The sequence below is a fragment of the Oncorhynchus gorbuscha genome, linkage group LG16 (assembly GCF_021184085.1).
Source record: "Oncorhynchus gorbuscha isolate QuinsamMale2020 ecotype Even-year linkage group LG16, OgorEven_v1.0, whole genome shotgun sequence".
Classification (NCBI taxonomy): Eukaryota; Metazoa; Chordata; class Actinopteri; order Salmoniformes; family Salmonidae; genus Oncorhynchus; species Oncorhynchus gorbuscha.
Window position 1 is genome coordinate 80,309,075 of NC_060188.1, and position 27,926 is coordinate 80,337,000.

Sequence of the window (27,926 nt, forward strand, 5' to 3'; positions counted from 1 at the left end):
AAGGTAATTGCGGTAGTATGTACATGTAGCAGCAGTTAAAAAGAATCTATGCAAATAGTCCAGATAATTGGTTAATTGTTCAGCAGTGGCTTGGGGGTAGAAGCTGTTAAGGAGCCTTTTGGACCTAGACTTGGTGCTCCGGTACTGCTTGCCGTGCGGTAGCAGAGAGAATAGTCTGACTTGGGTGACTGGAGTCTTTGACCATTTTTGGGCCTTCCTCTGACACACTTCCCTCATTGTGCATTGTGTGATCCACTATGGAAAAACCTGAACAAGAGGAAAACTTATGTGAGAGTGTTGTTCATTGACTACAGCTCTGCTTTCAACACAATGATGCCCTCCAGGCTCATCACTAAGCTTAGGGCCCTGGGTCTGAACCCGTCCCTGTACAACTGGGTCTCAGACTTCCTGATCGGCTGACCCAAGGTGGTGAGGGTAGGCTACAACACCTCCGCTACACTGATCCTCAACAGGGGGTAGAGCTCTGCTACCCGACCCGAGCCTGACGAGCCTTTAGGGCCGGGTAAGGACTGTTTTTTCATCAATAACTAGGGTACAGGCAGGGCTTGGGTGTCACTAAATTGATCACTAGTAGATTAAAAAACATGAGCTGGCGCACACCCAGAAAAACTAGCCTGTGTGGAGGTGCTGACCAACGGCGAACAAACTACAAACTACCAAAACAAAGAACGTCACACACTCCATGTATAAACCCCCAGCAACCTAATGGGTAGGATAAAAAATCAACAAAAAAATGCACATCTCTTCAAGGAACCGCCACTGGTGGTCTATAAGCGTGGTCGCAATACTGGAGATAGTTAGGTGAGATCTGACCTGCCCCCTGAGCCCACGCAGACACTCTTGGAGATAGTTAGGTGAGATCTGACCTGCCCCCTGAGCCCACTCAGACACTCTTGGAGATAGTTAGGTGAGATCTGACCTGCCCCCTGAGCCCACTCAGACACTCTTGGAGATAGTTAGGTGAGATCTGACCTGCCCCCTGAGCCCACTCAGACACTCGAGACACCTATCCCAAATGGGAATTACAAATGTGGCTCATGCGCACAGTGTAGTAGCACCATAAAAACATCTTTCTTCATACATTCATATACAGCTTGAAAGATCCCTGTTAGAGGTATCATCTCATGCAAGACCAAGGGAGTAATCTCATCACCTGTTCATGTGGAAAAGCCCACGTAAGACAAACGAAAAGACAATTAAAACAATGCATAGCTGAACACCGCAGCTCAATCAGGTGTGAGAACATTGATTATCCAGTAGCAGCTCACTTTGTTAAAGCTAACCATCCCATCTCCTCCCTCAAATACACAGGCATTGAGCATGTTGCTCTACCAAGGAGAGAAGGTAACATCGAGATTCTACTACTACAAAGGGAGACTTACTGGATATCCTATCTAATAACATTGACCCCTAGTTACCAGAATATTGACTTTGATCTCAGGCCCTTCTTATGAACATATTTTTCCTTTATGAACAAGTCTTATAAATTGATATATTATTTCTACAGCTTTTTAGCGTACAACTAATATGTTCCCCCTGTTGATGATGCTCATTACACATTAAGGTTGAACCAAAAGATTACATGTAACAAATATGAAATTATGTGAAATTGAATGAAACAATAATGTATGTTGATGCTAATATGATGTACAATATTCCATGATGTTTCTATATGATAGCAATAGTGTAATATATTTAATATGCCATATAATATTTTTTAACAGTTTAACTAATTCATTTGAATTAACTTAATCATTATGAAACACCCCTCACTATTGTCATTGGTTGCACTAATTGCACTGTTTGTCTACATAACCTGGTTCAAGTATTCATGACATCACCCTGAGGAAGGCACAGTGATGCTGAAGCATTGTTAAATACCTATTAGGTTGCTGGGGGTTTATACATGGAGTGTGTGACTTTCTTTGTTTTGGTAGTTACTAAATTGATCAGGAACATTTTGAAGCTGAGCCATTTGCTCTGCTGCATAGCACAGTCATATCTGACTAAGATTATAACATGGTGTCCGAAGTGCTTCAACCTCGTCATTTAAAACAGGATAGATTATTTCACAGAAAACAGTAAGTGTTCCTTGAGTTTTGACAGTTTTCTTTCATTTCTCTTCACTGAGCAGAGCAGCCCAAGCAGAGCAGTTGCTATAGATACTCACAGACTCAAAGCTGCCATGAGCATGAAGAGCGAGATGTGCGCAGGGAGTGAATGACAGACAGAGAGGAGCAGCTAATGGATTTACTAACGGAGGAGGTTATTTCTGATTTGGGGTTTCGGGCAGTGCTGGGCCAAGCCTTAAATCTGTCAGAAGCAATCGGGCCTGGGTAGGGTAGGGCCTGATCGTTGCGGGCATGTGTTGGGCTTGGGTTTAAAATTCATTCCTGTGCAGGGCCCCAAGGGGTGTGTGCTCAGCCCCCTCCTAGCTCCATGATAACCTATGACTGCTTGGCTATGTATGACTCCAACTCATTCATCAAGTTAGCTGACGACACGACAGCCTGTTTACCAACAATGATGACATAGACGACAGGGAGGAGGTGAGGACCCTGGCGGAGTGGTGCCAGAAAAATAATCTCTCCCTCAACTTTTTAAAAAAACTAAGGAGTTTATCGTAGACTACATGAGACAGAAGAAGGAGCAAGCCCCCATCCACATCGACATGGCTGCAGCGGAGAGGGTCAAAAGCTTCAAGTTCCTTGGCGTGCACATCACTGAGGACCTTCTTCACCACCGACACTGTGGTGAAGAAGGCACAATAGCATCTTTACAACATCAGGCGGGTGAAGAAATACGCCATTGCCCCTAAGACCCTCACTAACTTCTACAGATGCACCATTGAGAACATGCTGTCTAGCAACTGCACCGCCCTCAACCGAATGGCTCTACAGAGGGTGGTGCGGTCAACCCAACGCATCACCAGGGGAACGCTGCCTGCCATCCAGGACATTTACAGCACTCAGTGTCAAAAGAGGGCCAGGAAGATCATCAAGGACGTCAGCCACCTGAGCCATGGTCTGTTCACTCTGCTACCATCCAGCAGACAGAGACGGTACAGGTGCATCAAAGCGGGGACTGAGAGACTGAAAAACAGCCTCTACCTCCAGCCATCACCCCATCTCCAGTAGTAAGACTCACTCACACAAAACACATACACACACAGACAACGCTGCTGTCCCATGTATATAGAGACATTAAACACTGGACACTTCCTGTTTCTTTTATACTCTTTCACACTGTGTATTCATATACTGGATTCTTGACATCGCTCATTGTAATATATCTACTTTTTACTATATATTTTTGTTGTGTATACTGTTGGATTCTGGGATGAACTTTGAACATTGTTATACTCAGAGAATAGGAACATTAGTTACACAAGAGACATGAGGGGTGCCATAATGAGGGGCTGAGTGCAGGGAAAACAATTGCAAGTGACAGTACTGATAAGGGGAGAAACCGTTGAAGGCTCATATCACTTAGTTCCCTGCTTAGCAGGAAGGATGCAATGTTTAGAGATAAGGAGGAGACTCCACCCAAAGTGGGGTATGAATACCACCACAGGGGAAGCCATGTCTGTGTCTGAATTACAGCTGTACAGACCCTTTGGGAAGAATTCAATTTGGTTAAGCTTCTCTAGTGTCCGTGAGATATTTACTCTGAAAAATTTGAACCTAACAATACGCATAGATTGCATTTGTATTACTGATAGTGTTATTTGGGTTGTAATTGGGTTAGTTCCTGTAATTAGCTGTAAGGCCTTGATCAGACTTTGTAAATAAATGCACTATAATGATAACATACCGGTACAGGCTAGTACTATTTTGTGTCATTGTGGCAAAGAATGGACTTCATCAGCCACAGTGCTGCACACCTGGTAGTGAACCTCCATAGGCCCCCAAGCATCGTCTCCCGTGACACAGACCAAGCATCGTCTCCCGTGACACAGACCAAGCATCGTCTCCCGTGACACAGACCAAGCATCGTCTCCCGTGACACAGACCAAGCATCGTCTCCCGTGACACAGACCAGGCATCGTCTCCCGTGACACAGACCAAGCATCGTCTCCCGTGACACAGACCAAGCATCGTCTCCCGTGACACAGACCAAGCATCGTCTCCCGTGACACAGGCCAGGCATCGTCTCCCGTGACACAGGCCAAGCATCGTCTCCCGTGACACAGGCCAGGCATCGTCTCCCGTGACACAGGCCAAGCATCGTCTCCCGTGACACAGGCCAAGCATCGTCTCCCGTGACACAGGCCAAGCATCGTCTCCCGTGACACAGACCAAGCATCGTCTCCCGTGACACAGACCAAGCATCGTCTCCCGTGACACAGGCCAAGCATCGTCTCCCGTGACACAGGCCAAGCATCGTCTCCCGTGACACAGGCCAAGCATCGTCTCCCGTGACACAGGCCAAGCATCGTCTCCCGTGACACAGGCCAAGCATCGTCTCCCGTGACACAGGCCAAGCATCGTCTCCCGTGACACAGGCCAAGCATCGTCTCCCGTGACACAGGCCAAGCATCGTCTCCCGTGACACAGGACAATATATCTTTGTAGTGTTTTGTGTTTAAAAACTGTGCTGAAATAACTGTGTTAATTGAATTTCATACCACACAGAACTCTTGTCGCAACTGCAAGGCATGATCAACAGCTTCACTTGTAATTCCTGTAATCATTATCTGTCAATCAGGGGAGAAAATGCTCTGATACCTTTGTAGGTCAATTGAAATGTATTGAGTCAAACGTTACATGAACTGAGTTCTCACAGACTGGTATGTCTCAGTATCTGACCCTTTATCTGACTAGGGGAAATGGCTGAGGGTAGTATTAACCACACACACACCAAGTCTGACTTCATATAATGACTGTTTGAGCAGCAATGAAAGGATTACGCAACTAAGTGCAATGTCACAACTTGAACTGAAAAGGATATTTGTCAAAGATATTTACACAATTACATTCCCAGGTCACGTTATCAGGTACTATGTGATGCTGACATATGACTAACATTGTGTATTATTGGATATTTCCCACCCGTCTATCTGTTCAGTGACAGGCAGTTAGTTTAGCAAGTCAAGTTTAAGAAGGAAGTTGCAGCAGACAAGCTGTAACCCACTGGGTTTCCATTTAAACTTTATCACCACAGTAAATCATAACCTCGGCTAAACATGAGCATTCACGTATAGCATGTTTAATAATAATATATGAATAATAATAATAAATCATATTATAACCTATGCATCTAAGATAATCAATCATTAACATTCATTCTTGCTTAGTAGAACATATTTTTCTTTCTCTTGAGGAAAAAAAACCAACAGATTGTGATCCTGACTGTAATTCAATAAATAACCCCTCTACTCCTCTCTCTTTTCCTCCTTCAGATGGGCGACCAGGATGTTTATGACAGAATGTTTGGGTCCCAGATAGACAGAGAGATGAACGAGGAGAAAGATGAAGAAGGAGAAAGTGAAACGAGGGGGTCGGGGAAAGGCGCTCAGAGTTTCTGCCAGTTCTCGTCCTCTCTGCGTACTGTGGTTCGCATCAAACAGAAGTACCAGGCCATGAAGAAACGACGGCTGGAGTTGGCCGGGCTGGGGGGAGGAGGGCTAGTGTTAGGGGCTGGTCTCCACACTGGTGCCCCTGTTCGCAGCAGCCCCAAAATCTTCACCTTCGAGACCCCCTCCAGCTCCCCCTCTGCCTTATCGTCGCTCTTCCTAAAGATGAAGAAGAAGAAGTCGCGGCGGGTCATGTTCCCCAGTGGAGGGGGGCGCAAGGCCCCCGTCGTACAGGAACACAGCCGAGCAAAGATCTGCCTCTTCCTCCTCTGCACCATCCTCTTCTTCCAGGTAATGAGTGAATGTGTGTGCGTTTGGTTCATCTTCGTCATCCTCTTTGCCTGTGTTTGTCTCATTCTGTACTTTCTATCCTCCCTCCCTCCTTCACTCCAGGTGTATAATGCCATAGAGAACCTTGATGACCACGTCCTGAAGTATGACCTGGGGGGATTAGAGAAGACTCTGTGTAGGGAGGTGTTTGGCCAGCAGGGGGCGATGGATGCTCTGTTAGCCCAGCTCAGAGACTACCTCTCTACCTACGTCCACAGTAAACCCCTTGTCCTCTCCTTACACGGACCCAGTGGCGTGGGGAAGAGCCACGTAGGGCGACTCCTGGCTGGCCACTTCCGCTCGGTGGTAGGAGAGCCCCTGGTTCTACAGTACTTTGTGTTGCACCACTGCCCCCTGGAGGACGAAGCCTGGCGCTGCGCCCGAGCCCTGTCGATCTTAGTGTCAGAGACAGTGCTGAGAGCAGAGGAGGAGGAGAAAATTCCTCTTTTCATCTTTGACGAAGCAGAGCACCTTTATCCAGAGCTTCTTGATGCATTGAGTGACTTGGTCCGCTCAAACCGCTCCAACGAATACCTGAACGCAGTCTACCTGTTCCTGAGCAACCAAGGACACACCCACATCACCATGCACCTGCTGTACAACTCCTCCAGCGACTCCATGATGACCACATCTGGACACCACGGCAAACTCGTCAAGGAGCTGAATCCGTTGTTGCGCAACACTCTGGTGAAGCTCCACCCACTGTGGGCAGAAGCTGAACTCTTACCAATGACCCTGTTGGAGAAAGGTCACGTGATGGAGTGCTTCCTGGATGAGATGACAAGGGAGGGGTTCTACCCGGACCGTACCAACGTTGAGAGGCTGGCGGGGGAGATAGAGTACTACCCTGTGGTAGGGGGCCACGTGTATTCCCGGACAGGTTGTAAACAGGTGGTTGCTCGGGTCAATTTGCTATGAGAGACTTAGAACTGCAGGGAAATGGTGTGATTAGATGAGATGTCTCCTGAGAAAAGACAGTTCTGGTCCATATCCTTTTGGTGTTTCTTATGATCCACCAAGCAAACATTACCAACGTTACAAGCCAGAACCCATCCTTGAAAAACATTTTTAAATAAAAAGGTGTATGTCTGAGAATGAGGAGTATCTCCATGTCCGATAATGTTCTGTAACTGAACCTCCCAAACATGACCCTTGATTACTGGAAGAATAGATATTGACCATTTTGGTATTAGAGGGGAAAGAGAGAGGTGAGGTTGGGATAATATCCTAGCCTGCACATGTACAGAGTGAAGTCACAATCAGATGTTATGGTGAGACACGGCTGTGCCCTTCTCCTACGATGCCGTTAGTCAAAATACTGACGGTAATAGACAGACCCACTCCTGATAGAGGACGAGAGAAGTGATTGGACCAAATGAGTCTGGCTGTGGCATTGACAACAGCAGATCAGGAAAATGTGATGCAGTATTTGATGCATTTTGTTAACAAAAATAATGTGTTGATTAAACTACCATCCTGTCTAAATGATTCATCTGTCCGGTCGACAGTGACCAAGGGTTTGGGACAGACTGCAGTCTGTCTGGTCGACAGTGACCAAGGGTTTGGGACAGACTGCAGTCTGTCTGGTCGACAGTGACCAAGGGTTTGGGACAGACTGCAGTCTGTCTGGTCGACAGTGACCAAGGGTTTGGGACGGACTGCAGTCTGTCTGGTCGACAGTGACCAAGGGTTTGGGACAGACTGCAGTCTGTCTGGTCGACAGTGACCAAGGGTTTGGGACGGACTGCAGTCTGTCCGCTCGACAGTGACCAAGGGTTTGGGACAGACTGCAGTCTGTCCGGTCGACAGTGACCAAGGGTTTGGGACAGACTGCAGTCTGTCTGGTTGACAGTGACCAAGGGTTTGGGACAGACTGCAGTCTGTCTGGTCGACAGTGACCAAGGGTTTGGGACAGACTGCAGAAGCAGAATTAGAAATTCAAAATACATATGGAAACTATTACAACAACCAAATACTGCAATTCTCACTACTATTCTCACTTCAGCGTGAAAATATTCTCATGTCTTCTGAGAAACAAAAGACATGACATGATCAAGTCAATGTGTTTATTTATTAGAATTCCATTACTTGAAGTTGGAAAAAATGTGGTACTGTGTCTAAACACACAAAATCAAAGTGATTCACAATTATGTCAACAAATGGAAAGAAAACAAATAAATGGATAACTGGTTTATGACTTGGTAAGAGTTCCACACAACAGCCTCTGACATGATCCCTTCAAGTGTTTTCTGACTGTAGGAGTGGTGAAACTAGGAGGAGAATATGTATACTATGTACAGAGAGTGGGAATGACAGGGAGTGTTGATTGGCTCCCAATGGGACCGATGGCAGCCAAGAAGGGGTGTCGGTCCAAAGTAGCATGAGCAACAACATTCTAGAATGGCACCAAGACACTCATTTTAGAACGGACTAAATTAAATCCCTGAACAAAAATTCTAACTCAAAATCCTCTCAAGTAGCGCCATGTCCACGTCCCTCTTCACGTGACTACAGATCTCAACTAGATAGATGAAAGCAACACTGTAGAAATGCCACCTATTCTAACCTACTGGAAGATTCCACCATATTATTTTCACCTACCAGCTGGCATATACAGAAGCGTGGCAACCGAGCAAAGGAGAGGAAAATATTTTAGTGTTTCGGGACACGTAGAACTGCATTCAGTGGACGATACTTATCTTACTGAAACTCTCCTGCAGACGCCCCTATTGTTCAGTGGTTACAGTAACAGCAGATGGTAGCAGTGGTCAAATGGTGGATTCCATCTCAAGGTTGGACTCCATTAAAATCTCACCTCAGTCAAATGAGGAATTAAAACATAAATTGTCTGAAATGAGAGAGTTCTTACGCCAACCCTGTTTGTTCTGGCTTTAACCGGTCTCTTTCCACCCAGCCGACCAAAACCAACAACGGTTTACACCCGTGATATGAAAACATACAATGGAGTCGTACATAATGTCCAACATCACTAAAACATCCTATGATCACACAGTTGGTCCACGACTGACAACAGCACAACCAAAATACAACATTTGATACTCAAACCAATACAAACGAAACAGACCGACAGAGGGAACACTGGACATCAAATGCATGAGGCTTCCATTCTTACCAAGCCTTCCGTTCTACCCGATATTCATTCAGACATGTTTACAATGAAAGATGAAGGGGAATATATACACAAACGTACATAAGCATACATGAGCTACAAGTTTCCCAAGGACTACTCCTCCAAACCCCTACTGAGAGGTGACTCTTCAGTTACCAGTCAGATGACAACTCCCCTGCGTTCCTGTACAACGTCAGTTAAAGGGGAGGTATCCATCTTATGTGCCTGCCTTTCCCCTCTAAGACTGAAACACTCTTTAAAACAAGACGAACGGTAGTGGTAGCTAACTATCTAAACCAAAGACTAGAATATATAATGGCCATGACATTACAGAATGTCTTTCAGTATTCATTCAGGTTATTTAGCTACTTCAGTCATGACGGACATGGCTGCCACGGGTTTGACTATTCCTGCCTAAACACTTAATGTGTGTGTGTGTGTGAGTGTGAGAGACAGAGGTGCAGGAATGGAGAGGCTACATGAAGATGGTTTTGGATAAGGGCTGTGGTAGGGTTTGCATGTGGTTGGGAATAGAGGTGTGATTGGTTCTGAGCTCTTCTCTTGGTTGGTGGGTCTTGTTCCTGCTTTATGCCTCCAGCTCGAAGCCCAGGCCAACCTTGTGACCGCCGGTGTTGAAGTTCTTCCCATCGATCAGGGCTGACAGAGTCACCTTCACACCTACACGCACAGAGGAGAATAATATTACTGGAGGTGTTAAACACTACAGCTAGACCTAAAATGACGGTTGTGCTTAGATCCTAACCTTCTCTATTGTGATTGTTACTCACCTGGCCTGAGGCTCTGGGTGTAACCGACTCCAATCAGGCTGGCGTTATTCACTTTGGCCTGCAGGGGGAGACACAGAGACAGCCAGAAAGTGTGTTAGTCTGTAAAGCTGGCTGAATCCCACCAGGGTAAAGCGTGTAAATGGAACGTGTGTGTAAATGTAAGTGTGTGTTACTCACAGACAGGGAAGCATCTTTGTCTAGAGCGTATTTGGCTGCGATGCCGAAGCGTGTGTTGTTGCTGCCGGCCGTCCAGGCCAGAGTGACCGCCGTCTCCAGCTGGTCATCCACCTTCTGGTAGATAGAACCCCCAAATTCAGTCCCATCGTTACTGAGAGAGGAGAGAGAGCAGTTAACAGACATGCCCAAATCAACCCCTAGTTCATACTCCTAGACACCTTCTGGTGGGTGGAACCCTCTTAATTCTGTTCCGTCATTACTGAAAGAGAGGGAAGGTAACACAGAAACTCCTTCCTACTCTAACCTCCATACCATTACTGCTGAGAGACACGGGGCAACAGCAGCCACGGTTCCCAAACTTTACCATCTAACACATTCCACATTTCTGATGACTCACTCAAAAACAAATCCAGTGTTTCTAGGCAAGATCCACTGCATTGAGATACTCACACGTTGGTGTGGAGCTGGAAGTCTCCAGCCTTGTATCCCAGGGCGAAGTTGTTCTGGGTCAGTTTGGACTTGGCCGTGTCAAAGGCCATCTGGTACCCGGCCAGCCAGCCCTCATAGCCCACCACTGCGGCTGCGTGGATGATGGGACCCTCGAAGTCGACGTCACAGCCCACATTAAGGAAGTCACGCTTGTAGCCAGTCTTCAGCTTGCCACTCTTCTTGCTGAGGACAGATGGAGAGGAGACACCCAACAAATAAACTTTCATATCTGATCCTTCACACTCCAAAAAAAAGGCGATAACATATTTCATGAATAAATCCTAAATCATTTCATATTTTTTGTCAAAAGGAATAACGTGGTATGTCATTAACAGTTTGATGTCCCTCTCTCACCCAGTGTTTGGTACGAAGGATGTGTCCAGAGCCAGCTTGAGTCCCTGAGCCAGCTGGTCCTCCACAGTGACCTCTGTAGCCAGAGTGTTGTCGGTGTTCCACTTCTGGTTGAAGCTCAAGCCCAGCTCCTTCATCTTGTACTTGGTCTCCAGGTTACCAGCTGCCTTCCCTGTGTCTGTGTTACTGGAACCTGATGTGTTGAACTCCTGAGGGGGAGAGAAGAGAGGGCGGGAGAGAGTGAGGAAAAAGAGGAAAATGTATGAGGTGAGTGAGTGAGATCTAGAAAAGCAGATTTTTGAAAAGGGAAGTCTTTTGCTTACAGCAAAAGAGGACACCCTGTATGATTAACGAACGATGTAAGGAGAAACACAGAACACAGATTACAGGTAATGGAGCATGAAAAGGTTCACCAGGAAAATAAAGGTCAAGAAAGTGAGGGATGCAAGGTAAGGAGGGTGGATAGGAGGAAGTATAGACAGAAACACTATGTACACACAAAAGTATGTGGATACCCTTTCAAATTCGTGGATTCGGCCATTTCAGACACACCAGTTGCATCCCTCACTTCGAGCACACAGACATGCAATCTCCATAGACAAAAATTGTCAAGAGAATGACCTTACTGAAGAGCTCAGTGACTTTCAACATGGCATCATCATAGGATGCCACCTTTCCAACAAGTCAGTTTGTTCAGATTACTGCCCTAATAGAGCTGCCCCGGTCAAATAAGTGCTGTTATTGTGAAGTGGAAACATTATGCGCAACAACAGCTCAGTCGCGAAGTGGTAGGCCACACAAGCTCACAGAACAGGACCGCAGAGTGCTGAAGAGCGTAGAACGCAAAAATAGTGTGTCCTCGGTTGCAACACTCACTACAGAGTTCCAAACTGCCTCTGGAAGCAACAGCAGCACAAGAACTGTTCGTCGAGAGCGACCTTTTGCCACATTTCAGGCTTCAAACAAAGATATAAAACTGTATTTTTTTGTGAAGAATCAACAACAAGTGGGACTCAATCATGAAGTGGAACGACATTTATTACAGTTTGATATGAGTCTGGAAGGAGAGTTAACAGTCTAGCCAGACACCTAGGTATTTGGAGTTGTCCACGTATTCTAGGTCAGAACCGTCCAGAGTAGTGATGCTAGTCGTGCGGGCAGCAAACGGATGAAAATCATGCATTTGGTTTTGCTAGCGTTTAAGAGCAGTTGGAGGCCACGGAAGGAGTGTTGTATGGCATTGAAGCTCGTTTGGAGGTTAGTTAACACAGTGTCCAAAGGAGGGCCAGATGTATACAGAATGGTGTCGTCTGTGTAGAGGTGGATCAGGGAATCACAATCAGCAAGAGCGACATCGTTGATATATACAGAGAAAATAGTTGGCCCGAGAATTGAACCCTGTGCTACCCCCATAGAGACTGCCAGAGGTCCGGACAACAGGCCCTCCGATTTGACACACTGAACTCTGTATGCGAAGTAGTTGGTGAACCAGGCGAGGCAGTCATTTGAGAAACAAAGGCTATCGAGTATGCCGATAAGAATATGGTGATTGACAGAGTCGAAGGCCTCGGCCAGGTCGATGAAGACGGCTGCCCAGTACTGTCTTCTATCGATGGCGGTTATGATATCGTTTACTACCTTGAGTGTGGCTGAGGTGCACCCATGACCAGTTCGGAAACCGGATTGCACAGTGGAGAAGGTATGGTGGGATTCGAAATGGTCAGTGATCTGTTTATTAACTTGGCATTCGAAGACTTTAGATAGACCTGTATCCATCCTGCCCTGCCTATAACAGTTTGGGTCTACAGTGTCACCCCCTTTGAAGAGGGGGATGACGGCAGCAGCTTTCCAATCTTTAGGGATCTTGGACAATACGAAAGAGGTTGAACAGACTGGTAATAGGGGTTGCAACAATGGCGGCGGATGATTTTAGAAAGAGAGGATCCAGATTGTCTAGCACAGTTGTTTTGTTCGGGTCCAGGTTTTGCAGCTCTTTCAGAACATCTGCAATCTGGATTTGGGTGAAGGAGAAGCTGGGGAGGCTCGGGCAAGTAGCTGCGGAGCTGTTGGCTGGGGTTGGGCTAGTCAGGAGGAAAGCATGGCCAGCCGTAGAGATATGCTTATTAAAATGTTTGATTATTATGGATTTATCCGTGGTGACCATGTTGCCTAGCCTCAGTGCAGTGGGCAGCTGGGAGGAGGTGCTCTTGTTCTCCATGGACTTTACAGTGTCCCCAAACTTTTTGGAGTTAGAGCTACTAGATGCAAATTTCTGTTTGAAAAAGCTAGCGTTTGCTTTCCTGACTGACTGTGTGTGTATTGGTTCCTGACGTCGCTGAACAGTTGCATATCGCGGGGACTGTTCGATGCTATTGCAGTCCGCCACAGGATGTTTTTGTGCTGGTCAAGGGCAGTCAGGTCTGGAGTGAACCAAAGGCTCGCCACCATTGGACTCTGGAACAGTGGAAACGCGTTCTCTGGAGTGATGACTCATGCTTCACCATCTGGCAGTCCAACGGACTAATCTGGGTTTGGCAGATGCCAGGAGAACCCTACCTGCCCCAATGCATAGTCCCAACTGTAAAGTTTGGTGGTGGAGGAGGAATAATGGTCTGGGGCTGTTTTTTCATGGTTCGGGCTAGGCCCCTTAGTTCCAGTGAAGGGAAACCTTAACACTACAGCATACAATGACATTCTAGAATATTCTGTGCTTCCAACTTTTTGGCAACAGTTTGGGGAAGGCTCTTTCTTGTTTCAGCATGACAATGCTCCCCTGCACAAAGTGAGGTCCATAAATAAATAATTTGTCGAGACCAGTGTAAAAAAACTGGACTAGCCTGCAGAGCCCTGACCTCAACCCCATCGAACACCTTTGGGATGAATTGGAACGCCGACTGCGAGCCAGCCCTAATCACCCAACATCAGTGCCCGACCTCACTAATGCTCAAAGCAAGTCCCTGCAGCAATGTTCCAATATCTAGTAGAAAGCCTTCCCATAAGAGTGGAGGCAGCAAAGGGGGGGACCAACTCCATATTAATGCCCATGATTTTGGAATGAGATGTTCGACAAGCAGGTGTCCATATACTTTTGTTCAAGTAGTGTAGGTGCAGCAAATGGCAGTCAGTGGTTGAAGCTGGACAAAGAAATGGATGACAAAATGAAATTAGTTGAAGAGACATTGACACCAGTCAATCCAGATGGACAAAGAAATGGATGTGAAATACATGTAAATTAGTTGGACAGAATTATATTAGTCACTGGACAGTGATGTAGATGCAAACAGACTAACAGTACCATCTGCTGGACACAAGGATGCTAAAACAAGACTTAACAGTGAAATCAGACAGTCTGTCGATGCATCTTCCAGCACGTATCATGTTGTACATACATAGAGACATCAGCACACTGTAGGAGAGTCTTACCATCTAAAATAGAGTGCAGTCCAGGAGGCAGGGGGAGGCAGGGGGACAGAGCAGGGGTTAGGATAAGCAGATGGAGACAAACAGGCCCCACACACAGTCTTAAACACAAGCTGCCTCTCACACACACAGCCTGTCATATCTCTTTATCCTGAAGCATAATAAAGCCAAGCACAGCCAGCAACATCACCTAGCAACCTGTGAACTTTAGAGCTCAGAATTACAAAACGTTAGAAGGGTCGTTATTACAGTACCAGAGAGAGAGAAGGGTCGTTATTACAGTACCAGAGAGAGAGAAGGGTCGTTATTACAGTACCAGAGAGAGAGAAGGGTCGTTATTACAGTACCAGAGAGAGAGAAGGGTCGTTATTACAGTACCAGAGAGAGAGAAGGGTCGTTATTACAGTACCAGAGAAAGAGAAGGGTCGTTATTACAGTACCAGAGAGAGAGAAGGGTCGTTATTACAGTACCAGAGAGAAGTGGAAAAGGCGAGGACAGAAACAGAAGACTCACCACTCCACTCTGAGACTTGGTCTTCAAGTCCAGCTTCACGATGCCGAATCCTTGAGGGTTAAACAAGAGGTTGACGAGCTAAGTGTACATTTGAGCAGACTTGAAGAACAATGACAATTTGTTTATGATGCGTTGAGTTACATCATGGTTTTCATTTAGGGATGTGAATCTTTCCCTTTCAAGACGTTTCGATACGTATCCAGATACATGGGCTCCAACACGATACAGGAACGATACGCTTTAGTTTGAATCGATTCGGTGCACTAACATATACTGCATAAAACCAGTTACCTCACATTGGTAACACTAATTTAAGGGTCCATAATAAACCAATTATATAAAGGCATTTATAAATTGGGTATTCCCCATGTATTAACTCGCTACTCAAACAATAATAAACCATTTACTAACCAATAGTAAAGCATTTTTTGCAGCCCCTAATCTAGAGTGAGTGCAATTTAAACTACTAAGTTGAGTGACCAGTATAACTTCTCACAAAAAGATGGGCATGCCAATTGTAGACATTCTTGCTGTACCTGGTAAAATAACAATTATACAACACAGGATGTTTAAGTAAACTCAGCAAAAAAATAAACGTCCCTTTTTCAGGACCCTGTCTTTCAAAGATATTTGGATTTTTACGAATTAACTTCACAGATCTTCATTGTAAAGGGTTTAGACTCTGTTTCCCAAGCTTGTTCAATGACCCATAAACAATTAATGAACATGTACCTGCGGAACGGTCGCTAAGACACTAACAGCGTACAGACGGTAGACAATTAAAGTCACAGTTATGAAAACTTAAGACACTAGAGGCCTTTCTACTGACTCTGAAAAACACCAAAAGAAAGATGCCCAGGATCCCTGCAGATGTGGCCAGGGCAATAAATAGCTATGTCCGTACTATGAGACATCTAAGACAGCGCTACAGGGATACAGGATGGACAGCTGATCGTCCTCGCCGTGGCAGACCCCGTGTAGCAACACCTGCACGGGATCGGTACATCCGAACATCACACCTGTGGGACAGGTACAGGATGGCAACAACAACTGCCCGAGTTACACCAGGAACGCACAATCCCTCCATCAATGCTCAGACTGTCCGCAATAGGCTGAGAGAGGCTGGACTGAGGGCTTGTAGGCCTGTTGTAAAGCAGGTCCTCACCAGACATCACCGGCAAAAACGTCACCTATGGGCACAAACCCACCGTCGCTGGACCAGACAGGACTCTTCACTGACGAGTCATGATTTTGTCTCACCAGGGGTGATGGTCGGATTCGCGTTTATCGTTTTCAGGAATTAGCGTTACACCAAGGTCTGTACTCTGGAGCGGGATCGATTTGGAGGTGGAGGGTCCATCATGGACTGGGTAGGCGTGTCACAGCATCATCAGACTGAGCTTGATATTGCAGGCAATCTCAACGCTGTGCGTTACAGGGAAGACATCCTCCTCCCTCATGTGGTACCCTTCCTGCAGGCTCATCCTGACGTGACCCTCCAGCATGACAATGCCACCAGCCATACTGCTCGTTCTGTGCGTGATTTCCTGCAAGACAGGAATGTCAGTGTTCTGCCATGGCCAGCGAAGAGCCCGGATCTCACTCCCATTGAGCACGTCTAGGACCTGTTGGATCGGAGGGTGAGGGCTAGGGACATTCCCCCAAGAAATGTCTGGGAACTTGCAAGTGCCTTGGTGGAAGAGTGGGGTAACATCTCACAGCAGGAACTGGCAAATCTGGTGCAGACCATGAGGAGACTGCAGTACTTAATGCAGCTGGTGTCCACACCAGATACTGATTGTTGCATTTGATTTTGACCCCCCATTGTTCAGGGACACATTATTCCATTTCTGTTCGTCACATGTCTGTGGAACTTGTTCAGTTTGTTTCAGTTGTTTAATCTTATGTTCATACACATATTGACACGTTAAGTTTGCTGAAAACAAACGCAGTTGACAGTGAGAGGACATTTCTTTTTTTGCTATATATATATATATATATATATATATATATATAAATAAACAGAGTTTAGCGTAAATGCATTTGGCTAAGGCGTATGTAAACTTCAACTGTGTGTGTGAAGTCAGAAGTTTACAAACACCTTAGCCAAATACATTTAAACTCAGTTTTTCCCAGTTCTGACATTTAATCCCTTAGGTCAGACATTTAAGTCTTAGGATCACCACTTTATTTTAAAAATGTAACATGTCAGAATAATAGTAGAGAGTGTTGTGGAATGATCAGAATTAGTTGGGTAACATAGATGTTTTATTTTCATGATATGCTAATGAGTTATTTCTCATAAGAATGTATTTTGTTGTACTATAGTGGTGGCCATTGGCAGTTATCTGTTCTATGTCAGGACTAAGTTGCATGGGCCGCAGAGAGGGGAGAGGTCAAGGGGTCATCATGTGTAAACATATCTTTTCTATGTGCCAGTGCCTCCCTACTTTTCTCATCGGGGAAAGGAGGGTGGCAGTGTCTGGAATCATTCTATGCTCCCTCTTTGTTGACCTATAGGGTCACTCTCCTCTCCGTGAGTTTGTCCAGGATTGGTTGTATTTAGAATTGGTTCTATCTCAATGACAATTTGATATATATCATAGGGTGGGGGTAATGTCTTGGTACCAAGGACGAGATAAGAGCTTTGTTTAGGAGACCAATAATTTATAGCCCACTCTGTCTTACTAGGGGATATTCTCTCTGAAGTAAGGTTTTTTCTTTGTGTAAGTTCCTAAGACCTGTGGTTTGTCATGTCGTCTAGGAGGGGGTGGATCTTTGCTATAAAGGATGCCATTTGCCATTATGTAGAGGACTCTCAACTTTTCATTAGATACTGAACTGTTGAAAGTCAAAATGCTATTGCAAAAGCTTAATTATTATTAAAGGTGAAGATTAAGCAGAACTCTGACTCGTGTGTGATTTGCTCTCTCATCAGTTGGTAATTAAGGAAATTTCCACAACAAGAGAATGATTTATTTCAGCTTTTATTTCTTTCACACTCAATTAGTATTTGGTAGCATTGCCTTTAAAATTGTTGAACTTGGGTCAAACATTTCGGGTAGCCTTCCACAAGCTTGGGTGAATTTTGGCCCATTCCTCCTGACAGATCTGGAGTAACCGAGTCAGGTTTGTAGGCCTCCTTGCTCACACACACTTTTTCAGTTCTGCCCACAAATGTTCTATAGGATTGAGGTCAGGGCTTTGTGATGGCCACTCCAATACCTTGACTTTGTTGTCCTTAAGCCATTTTGTATGCTTGGGGGTCATTGTCCATTTGGAAAGCCCATTTGTGACCAAGCTTTAACTTCCTGAATGATGTCTTCAAATGTTGCTTCAATATATTCACATCATTTTCCAGCCTCATGATGGCATCCATTTTGTGAAGTGCACCAGTCCCTCCTGCAGCAAAGCACCCCCACAACATGATGCTGCCACCCCCCGTGCTTCACGGTTGGGATGGTGTTCTTCGGCCTGCAAGCATCCCCCCTTTTCCCTCCAAACATAACGATAGTCAGTATGGCCAAACAGTTATATTTTTGTTTCATCAGACCAGAAGACATTTCTCCAAAAAGTACGATCTTTGTCCACATGTGCAGTTGCAAACGGTAGCCTGGCTTTTTAATAGCGGTTTTGGAGCAGTGGCTTCTTCCTTGCTGAGTGGCCTTTCAGGTTATGTCGATATAGGACTTGTTTTACTGTGGATATAGATACTTTTGTACCCATTTCCTCCAGCATCTTCACAAGGTCCTTTGCTGTTGTTCTGGGATTGATTTGCACTTTTCGCACCAAAGTAGGTTAATCTCTAAGAGACAGAACTCATCTCCTTCCTGAGCGGTATGGTGGCTGCGTGGTCCCATGGAGTTTATTCTTGCGTACTATTGTTTGTACATATGAATGTGGTATCTTCAGGCGTTTGGAAATTGCTCCAAAGGATGAACCAGACTTGTGGAGGTCTACAATATTTTTTTTATGAGGTCTCGGCTGATTTCTTTTGATTTTCCCATGATGTCAAAAAGAGGCACTGAGTTTGAAGGTAGGCCTTGAAATACATCCACAGGTACACCTTCAATTGACTCAAAAGCCATGACATCATTTCTGGAACTTTCCAAACTGTTTAAAGGCACAGCCAACTTACTGTATGTAAACTTCTGACCCACTGGAATTGTGATACAGTGAATTATAAGTGAAATAATATGTCTGTAAACAACTGTTGGAAAAATGACTTGTCATGCACAAAGTAGATGTCCTAACCGACATGCCAAAACTATAGTTTGTTAACAAGAATTTGTGGAGTAGTTTTAATGACTCCAACCTAAGTGTATGTAAACTTCCTACTTCAACTCTGTGTGTGTGTGTGTGTGTGTGTGTGTGTGTGTGTGTGTGTGTGTGTGTGTGTGTGTGTGTGTGTGTGTGTGTGTGTGTGTGTGTGTGTGTGTGTGTGTGTGTGTGTGTGTGTGTGTGTGTGTGTGTATATACATACATATACACACGTGTAAATAACTAGCTTACTAACATTGATAAATGTGTGAGTACTGATAAATACATTATAAATGGTTCATTATGGACCATTCAAATAAAGTGTTCACCCATTCTAAATTATAATCTGCTGCTGATGGAGCTCATAAGACCCCTGAGCGCAATCTGTCTGAGCTGACTTCTGTGGGTATGTGTAAATGATGCTTGTCTATGAAGGTATGTCTATGAAGGTATGTCTATGAAGGTATGTCTATGAAGGTATGTCTATGAAGGTATGTCTATGAAGGTATGTCTATGAAGGTATGTCTATGAAGTACAGTGCCTTTTAGACATTTTTCCTAATTTATTTATTTTTAAACACGGAAATATCACATTTACTTAAGTATTCAGACCTTTTAGTCAGTATTTGTTGAAGCATCTTTGGCAGCGATTACAGCCTCGAGTCTCCTTGGTTATGACCCTACAAGTTTGGAACACCTGTATTTGGGGAGTTTCTCCCATACTTCTCTGCAGATCCTCAAGCTCTGTCAGGTTGGAAGGAGAGTGTCGCTGCACAGCTATTTTCAGGTCTCTCCAGAGATGTTCAATCGGGTTCAAGTCCAGGCTCTGGCTGGGCCACTCAATGACATTCAGGGACTTGTCCCGAAGCCAATCCTGCGTTGTCTTGGCTGTGTGCTTAGGGACGTTGTCCTGTTGCAAGGTAAACCTTTGCTCCAGTCTGAGGTGCTCCGGAGCAGGTTTTCATCAAGGATCTCTCTGTTCTTTGCTCCATTCAGCTTTCCCTCGATCCTGACTAATCTCCCAGTCCCTGAAAAACATTCCCACAGCATGATGCTGCCACCACTACCATGTTTCACTGTAGGGATGGTGCCAGGTTTCCTACAGATGTGATGCTTTGCTTTCAGGCCAAATAGTTCAATATTGGTTTCATCAGACAAGAGAATCTTGTTTCTCACGAGTCCTTTAGGTGCATTTTGGCAAACTCGAAGCGGACTGTCATGTGCCTTTTACTGAGGAGTGGCTTCCATCTGGCCACCACCATAAAGGCCTGATTGGTGGAGTACTGCAGAGACGGTAGTCCTTCTGGAAGGTCCTTCCATCTCCACAGAGGAACTCTGGAGCTCTATCAGAGTGACCATTGGGTTCTTGGTCACCTCCCTGACCAAAGCCCTTCTCCCCCAATTGCTCAGTTTGACCGGGCGGCCAGCTCTAGGAAAAGTCTTAGTGGTTCCAAACTTCTTCCATTTAAGAATGATGGAGGCCACTGTGTTGTTGGGGAACTTTAAAATTGCTAAAATGTTTTGGTACCCTTCCCCAAATCTGTGCCGAGACACAATCCTGTCTTGGTGCGCTACGGACAATTCATTCAACCTCATTGCTTGGTTTTTCCTCTGACATGCACTATCAACTGTGGGACCTTATATAGGCAGGTGTGTGCCTTTCCAAATTATGTCCAATCAATTGAATTTACCACAGGTGAATTCCAATCAAGTTGTAGAAACATCAAGGATGATCAATGGAAACAGGATGCACCTGAGCTCAATTTCGAGTCTCATTGCAAAGGGTCTGAATACTTATTTAAATAAGGTCTCAGGTTTATTTTTTATAAATTTGCAAACATTTCTAAAAACTTGTTTCTGTTATGTCATTATGGGGCATTACATTTTTTAAATTTAACTAGGCAAGTCAGATAAGAACATATTCTTATTTACAATGACGGCCTAGGAACAGTATTGTGTGTAGATTGATGAAGAAAATAACTCATTTAATCAATTTTAGTACAAGGCTGTAACGTAACAAAATGTGGAAAAAGTCAAGGGGTCTGAATACTTTCCGAATGTAGTGTAGGTCCATCTCATTATCTTATTCAAATGTTAGGCAATGTTGAAATTATTTAACTGTTTTGCTTACTTTGTGTATTATAATTAGCTTGTGTGCTTTTCTTGATGAGGAGCAGATACTATATAATGTTGTTGTGTCTAACCATATTTGCCAGTGACAATCTACCATTAAAATATTTGTTTTCAACAAAAAGTTCAGTAATTGACCCATGTAATTCCAGTTGATAATGAAAGGATCGTTTTGTTTGCGCACTGCGCTGACTGTGCGTTGGTATATTGTATATCAAAGTGGATCCTCGCGATTGTATTTTCCTCCATTTTTAGACCACATAGGCTAAGAAAATAGAAAATAGAAAATAGTTCAAATGGTAGGCTAACCAAGTCTCTCTCGCTCTCGCTTCCCTCTCTGTGTGAGAGTAAAGTTAAGGGCTCAACATCTTGCTGAATTTATTTGAACTAATATCTGAATTTCTGTTGGTGTCCATTTTGAAAATGCTGAATGGATAGGCCCTTGTTTGCTTGCACTTGCTTATATTTAAGGCGAAGTGTTAATGATAAGAATAAACATTGTGAATTTACTGAACATACATTTAAATCATGTTTGTGTATGGTTCAAAAGTCAAAACTCATTTTGGCGTTCGTTATTATTTAAAGAGAATTCGGTTCTAATAGACTTACACATATCCACAAGGAGTCAGTAGTAACCACATTTGTTTAAGCAAGTCAGTCATATCAGCTATAGTTTTTAAAAAGGCAGTAAATAAGGCTTGATGAACTGTTGTGCTGCTAGACAAGGCTCCGCTGATAGCCAGGTGTAGCGGTGTTAAGGATTCACTCCATGGTGCTGAAAGTAGAGGTCGACCGATTAGGATTTTTCAATGCCGATACCGATGATTGGCGGACCAAAAAAAGCCGATACGGATTATTCGGACTATTTTTTAAATGTATTTGTAATAATGACAATTACAACTGAATGAACACTTTTTAAAACTTAATATAATACATCAATAAAATCAATTTAGCCTCAAATAAATAATGAAACATGTTCAATTTGGTTTAAATAATGCATAAACAAAGTGTTGCAGAAGAAAGTAAAAGTGCAATATGTGCCATGTAAGAAAGCTAACGATAAAGTTCCTTGCTCAGAACATATGAAAGCTGGTGGTTCCTTTTAACATGAGTCTTCAATATTCCCAGGTAAGAAGTTTTAGGTTGTGGTTATTATAGGAATTATAGGACTATTTCTCTCTATACGATTTGTATTTCATATACCTTTGACTATTGGATGTTTTTATAGGCACTTTAGTATTGCCAGTGTAACAGTATAGCTTCCGTCCCTCTCCTCTCTCCTACCTGGGCTCGAACCAGGAACACGTCGACAAGTCACCCTCGAAGCAGCGTTACATTACATTTACATTACATTTAAGTCATTTAGCAGACGCTCTTATCCAGAGCGACTTACAAATTGGTGCATTCATGCAGAGCAAGGGGAACAACTACTCCAAGTCTCAGAGCGAGTGCCGTTTGAAATGCTATTAGCGTGCACCCCGCTAACTAGCTAGCCATTTCACATTGGTTACACCAGCCTAATCTCTGGAGTTGATAGGCTTGAAGTCATAAACAGCTCAATGCTTGAAGCACAGCGAAAAGCTGCTGGCAAAACGTGCTGATTGAATTAATGCTTACGAGCCTGCTGGTGCCTACCATCGCTCAGTCAGACTGCTCTATCAAATCATAGACTTAATTATAACATAATAACACACAGAAATACAAGCCTTAGGTCATTAATATGGTCCAATCCGGAAACCTTCATCTCGAAAACAAAATGTTTATTCTTTCAGTGAAATACGGAACCGTTCTGTATTTTATCTAACGGGTGGCATCTCTAAGTCTAAATATTCCTTTTACATTGCACAACCTTCAATGTTATGTCATAATGATGTAAAATTCTGGCAAATTAGTTTGCAACGAGCCAGGCGGGCCAAACTGTTGCATATACCCTGACTCTGCGTGCTATGAACGCAAGAGAAGTGACACAATTTCACCGGTTAATATTGCCTACTAACCTGGATTTCTTTTAGCTAAATATGCAGGTTTAAAAATATATACTTCTGTGTATTGATTTTAAGAAAGGCTTCAATGTTATGTTTAGCTACACGTTGGATCAACGACAGTCCTTTTTCGCGAATGTGCACCGCATTGATTATATGCAATGCAGGACACGCTAGATAAACTATTAATATCATCAACCATGTGTAGTTAACTAGTGATTATGATTGATTGATTTTTTTTTATAAGATAAGTTTAATGCTAGCTAGCACCTTACCTTGGCTTCTTACTGCATTCGCGTAACAGGCAGGCTCCTCGTGAGGCAGGTGGTTAGAGCATTAGACTAGTTAACTGTAAGGTTGCAAGATTGAATCCCTGAGCTGACAAGGTAAAAATCTGTCGTTCTGCTCCTGAACAAGGCAGTTAACCCACTGTACCTAGGCCGTCATTGAAAATAAGAATGTGTTCTTAACTGACTTGTCTAGTTAAATAAAGGTGTAAAAAAAAAGAAGAAAAAAAAGAAAAGAAAAAAAAATTAATCGGCCATTCCGATTAATCGGTCGACCTCTAGCTGAAAGGAAAGCTCTGCTGTTGGCACAGTTTTATGTACTGTAGTACCTAACAGTTTATGGCCAGTTTATTGCGTTTGTCCCAGCAAGATTTACATGCTAATATCGCCACTGCTCTGTATATCAAAAAGAATACCATATTACACTATTACACTAATTACAAAACTACCTAAATTATTGCTGTTGGTGAACCTGATTAATCAAAATAAAATCTAGTGTAGGCCCCGTTCAGCAGGTAGAGCCTATAGCCAGATGATAGTTGTCTTCGGCAGCTTACTTTTAGTCTGGTAAAATACATTTTTCAACAGCGCATAGATAATAACCTAGAAAATTACATTGGTTGTCAGTTAACTAATAAAACCTTATATTGCACTAGTCATTTGGGGATTTTAATGCTGAAGGTGCCGGGCACCGTATGAAGTTTGACTAGGCTACTGATAGTCCCTGGGATTGTTCAGCAGGTAAAAGGACTTGAAGAGCAATGACTGTCAACGCAGTTACATGCTTAGTTCCACACTGAAGGAGAAGACGCATCAGGTGTTACAAAAAAGTAAGCACAAAGAGTGAATTAGTGATTCATAACGTTTGAATATATTTTCTGACCAATGCAGCTGCATCTAAAACATTTTAAAACAGGGATCAAGGCATATTGGTGAATCCTTACATCCCTATCTGCTTTGCTTTCTAACAGTCCATAACCTCGCCAGCCAAGTGCAACTTAACATTTTTATGTATCACATTGGCTGATTCCCAGGTGACTTTGGTGTATCAAATTCTAGCACGACCAGACTATAAACAGTAACTTTATCTGTTATTTCATGCTTCAGCTAACTCATCTGACATTCATTGTCATGTGTGGAATTGTGGCTTCTCCTTGGTAAGCTAACTGTTCAGGTGTGCAAATGGTTTTACTATTTAGTAACTCACCATAGCCCTTGCTGAAGATGTCCTTGGCAGCCTTGCCCAGGTCTGAGTATGAAGGAGGAACAGCCATTGTACCTGGAGAGGAGGAGACAAGTCAGGAAGGTCAACACATGCAAGCCATATACAGTTGCGGCCAAATATATTGGCTCCCTTGCCAATATATTCCCCATTTCTTCTAAAATAAGTTGGGGGGGGAAATGGCCTCCTTACCTTGCTATTTGATTTAACATTGCAGAATCATTTTTATTTTTGTAAACTTAAGTTAACCTGTTAGATTTTCGAAAATAAAGACAAATATAGACAAAGTTATTGGCAACCCATAGCTGGTACTTGGTTGCACAGCCATTGGCCAAAAGAACTGCCAGCAAATGTTTCTTGTAGCCATCAATGACCTTGCTGCACTTTTCTACTGGCAATTTGGCCCACTGTTTAGCAGCAAACTGCTCTAATTCTTCTGTTTGAGGGGAGCCCTCCAAGTGCTGTTTTCAGCTCTCGTCATAGGTTATGGGTGTGATTCAGATCGTCGCTGGCCGCTCCAGAATAGTCTAGTGTTACTTCTTGAACCATTTCAGGGTGCTTTTGCTGTATTTTTGGGACACTGTTTTTGGACACTGGGTTGAACATTACACTCCCAAAACACAATGATAATCTGCTGATTTTATGTCTTGCACACATTCAATGCCCCCAGTATCAGAGGCAGCAAAGCAACCCAACAGCATTACCAAACCGCCCCACGTTTGATTTTAGGGAGGCTGTTCTTTTCTTTGAATGCTTTATTTAATCGCTGGTAAACATGAGACCTCACTGCTGAAGGAGACACAAGAAAGCCTAATTGAACTTCTCAAAAACTCCCCTAAACAAGCCTAAATCCTGGGGAAATGTTCTGTGGACCAATGAAACAAAATAAGAGATCTTTGGCAATACAGATCAGCACTATGTTTACTGACAACCAAATTAAGCAGTCAATGAAAAGAACACCCTCCAACAATCAAAGACGGGGAGGTTTGATAATGCTGTGGGGTTCCCTTGCTGCCTCTGGTACGGGGGGCCTTGAACGTGCAAAAGGCATCATGAAATCAGAAGATTATTAGGTGTTTTGTAGTCCAATGTTGGACCGACCCAGTGTCCAAAAACTGGGTCTCCATTGAATGTTGTGTGTCTTCTTCCAGCTGGACAGCAACACCAAACAAAAATCAAAAAGCACCGTGGAATGGATCAATAAGAGATGTTTAAGAAAAGTGCAAGGCTGACAATATATTTGGCCGTAACTATGCCCCACTGCAATACTTGACTCAGTGTGTGATGTTCTAGAATGTTGCAAACAGCTGACATGATACCTTCAGGACTGATTTGAAAGTTGTCACTAGAAATCTCAGGACGCTCCATTTTGCAAAGCAGTCCAGAAGGACTGCAGTGTGCCAGTGACTATTCTGCAGCATGACTTTCCTGCAGCAGACATTTTTTTCCCCTAGTGAATCATCAGTGTAGAATAGATGCCCTGTCACATATCCTTGGCAACCAGAGTGCTGGGAGGCTGGGTACCTAGGTCATGTGACTGGTTTCCCAGTGAGTGAGCTCAGCTGGAGAACAGATTGTTTCTTCTGGCAGGAAGCTAGCTAGGCTGACACCAGCATCACACCCAGGCCACACACACAGCACTGGATTAGCCTATAGCTTTGATTGACCTACATAACCGTAAGGAGATGCTTTTACATGCCATTCTAGACAAGTTTCCAAACCTATCATCTCAAGGATAAACTGAAGTCAGAGGTGGCATATATTTTCTTGACTGAGGACAACAGGAGCTTGCAGAACAGGCTGCAGTATTTACAAATCTAGGCCCTTGTGGTTTGACAGGACCGGGCATAGGCACATATTGTACAAATATTTGCAGTTATCACAATACCAAACAAATAGATAGTTGATTTTTACTTCGAATTTTATTTTCAGGTCGATTTTGAGTTACCTTGATCTGTCACAAAGCCAAAATATATGTCAGGTTAGTAATATTTTTATTTATTTAACCAGGTAAGTTGACAGAACACACAGGGTGGGGAATGAATGAGCCAATTGTAGATAACTAGCTAGATGCATCTAATAATGAATACATTTTTTAAAAAGTTTAATGTTATGTCATCCTTCCAACCAGCTAACAGTAAGGCACTGGTTAATTCACTTGGCTGATTATCTTCTAATTTCAGCACGCAACGACAGCTACGCAACTTAGTTTAGCAAGATAGACTCAACCAGAAAAAGGTGTGTTCATCTTGAAGGTGAGGGTCATAGCTATCAGTTACCAAGGTGAGGGTCCTCCTGTAAATGAACGCCACCAGCACAAATGAAAGTACCTAGATGGCTCGCTAGTTTATATATTTCCACAGCTAAAGTTTCATTGTTCTATTGTTTGCAAGACGAGTGGCGGGCGAACATATTTTGTGCACTGTCTATTTCTGACAAAGGACTGTAGATGGGACCGTTTAAGAGAGTCAGTTGTGGTGGTTAGCCAGGGTAGTCAAACTGGTTAACATTAGCCAGCTGAAATGTTGGCTAGAGTAGATAACGTTACAGCTGCATGATGCATTGGGGATGACTGGAATCAGTAAGAGTAAATATGCCAACAACGACAAAAAAGTATCATATATAAAAAGTGAAGTACTTAATTTTATAAATATTGCAGCTAGTTATCCTCGTTAGCTAGTTAACTAACAGTAGCTAATAGTGGAAAAATCATGGTACACGCCCCTTATTTCTTTAAAAAAAACTTAATCCTTTAAAACGTTAAAATAACGTTAAATAGTTTCATCTCGTTAATTGCAACACAACTCTACCTGGGATTATACAGCACAACATTATATAATATGTGCTAGCTAAAAGGTTAGCATGTTAACCACATTAGCTAAAACAGATGGACATTGGAATAGGCCCTTGTAGCGAGCTACCTAACATTAGCTAGTTGCTCAGTTGGTGCAGTGGCTAACCTTGGACAACCGCGCTAACTAGTGTAGTGACATTTACTGTCAATGATTCATTCATGCGATGAATGGCATTATTTAAAAAAAATCTAAAAACATTCATGTTTTATATTAGCTACATCAACAGTTAAATGTTCATAGCTACCGATTTTATGATGTGAAGCAAGGAGAGATGGATATCTGCAAAGCGTCTGGTCCTTTTTCACCCTGTCAAAGCTAGCATCTGCCGGCCTGGCAAAGATAGGGCACAGTGAAGGAGACACAGGGAGCATGCGCAATTCACAGGGGCGACTGTTT

At 43.7% G+C, this 27,926-nt stretch overlaps 2 protein-coding genes across 11 annotated transcripts in view; one reads left to right on the forward strand and one right to left on the reverse strand.

Annotated features, from left to right (window-relative positions):
* Window positions 1-8,117, forward strand: part of LOC123999161 (torsin-4A-like) — a 32,924-nt gene extending 24,807 nt beyond the window's left edge. For 8 of the 9 annotated variants that reach the window (XM_046304640.1, XM_046304637.1, XM_046304639.1 and 5 more), the window contains 2 exons: window positions 5,423-5,887; window positions 5,990-8,117. In XM_046304640.1, the coding sequence (XP_046160596.1) occupies window positions 5,423-5,887; window positions 5,990-6,844 (1,320 nt within the window). In that variant the 3' untranslated portion in view covers window positions 6,845-8,117. Of the gene's footprint in view, window positions 1-634; window positions 3,158-5,422; window positions 5,888-5,989 lie in introns of those variants that run through there. The other variant, XM_046304643.1, reaches the window with a different exon arrangement.
* On the reverse strand, window positions 7,979-27,926 carry LOC123999162 (voltage-dependent anion-selective channel protein 2-like). Of its 2 annotated transcripts, XM_046304644.1 has the most exons (9): window positions 27,775-27,926; window positions 24,661-24,732; window positions 14,796-14,845; window positions 14,285-14,287; window positions 10,865-11,070; window positions 10,472-10,693; window positions 10,022-10,172; window positions 9,845-9,902; window positions 7,979-9,734 (listed from the first exon to the last, which is right to left on the reverse strand). In XM_046304644.1, exons 1-9 carry the CDS (start codon window positions 27,899-27,901, stop codon window positions 9,643-9,645), a joined length of 981 nt encoding a protein of 326 aa, XP_046160600.1. In that variant the 5' UTR covers window positions 27,902-27,926; the 3' UTR covers window positions 7,979-9,642. The 2 variants fall into 2 exon arrangements, with proteins under 2 accessions (XP_046160600.1, XP_046160602.1); XM_046304646.1 differs by lacking the exon at window positions 14,285-14,287 and having other exon boundaries at window positions 27,775-27,925.

Bases quoted from the DNA above. Each gene is read 5' to 3' on its own strand.
- LOC123999162 (XM_046304644.1), bottom strand. From the start codon at position 27,901: ATGCTCCCTGTGTCTCCTTCACTGTGCCCTATCTTTGCCAGGCCGGCA. The intron at 10,694-10,864 runs GTGAGAGAGGGA...ATCTGTCCTCAG, and splicing joins TCCTTCGTACCAAACACTGG to CAAGAAGAGTGGCAAGCTGA. The intron at 10,173-10,471 runs GTGAGTATCTCA...CTCCTCTCTCAG, and splicing joins TTCCAGCTCCACACCAACGT to TAACGATGGGACTGAATTTG.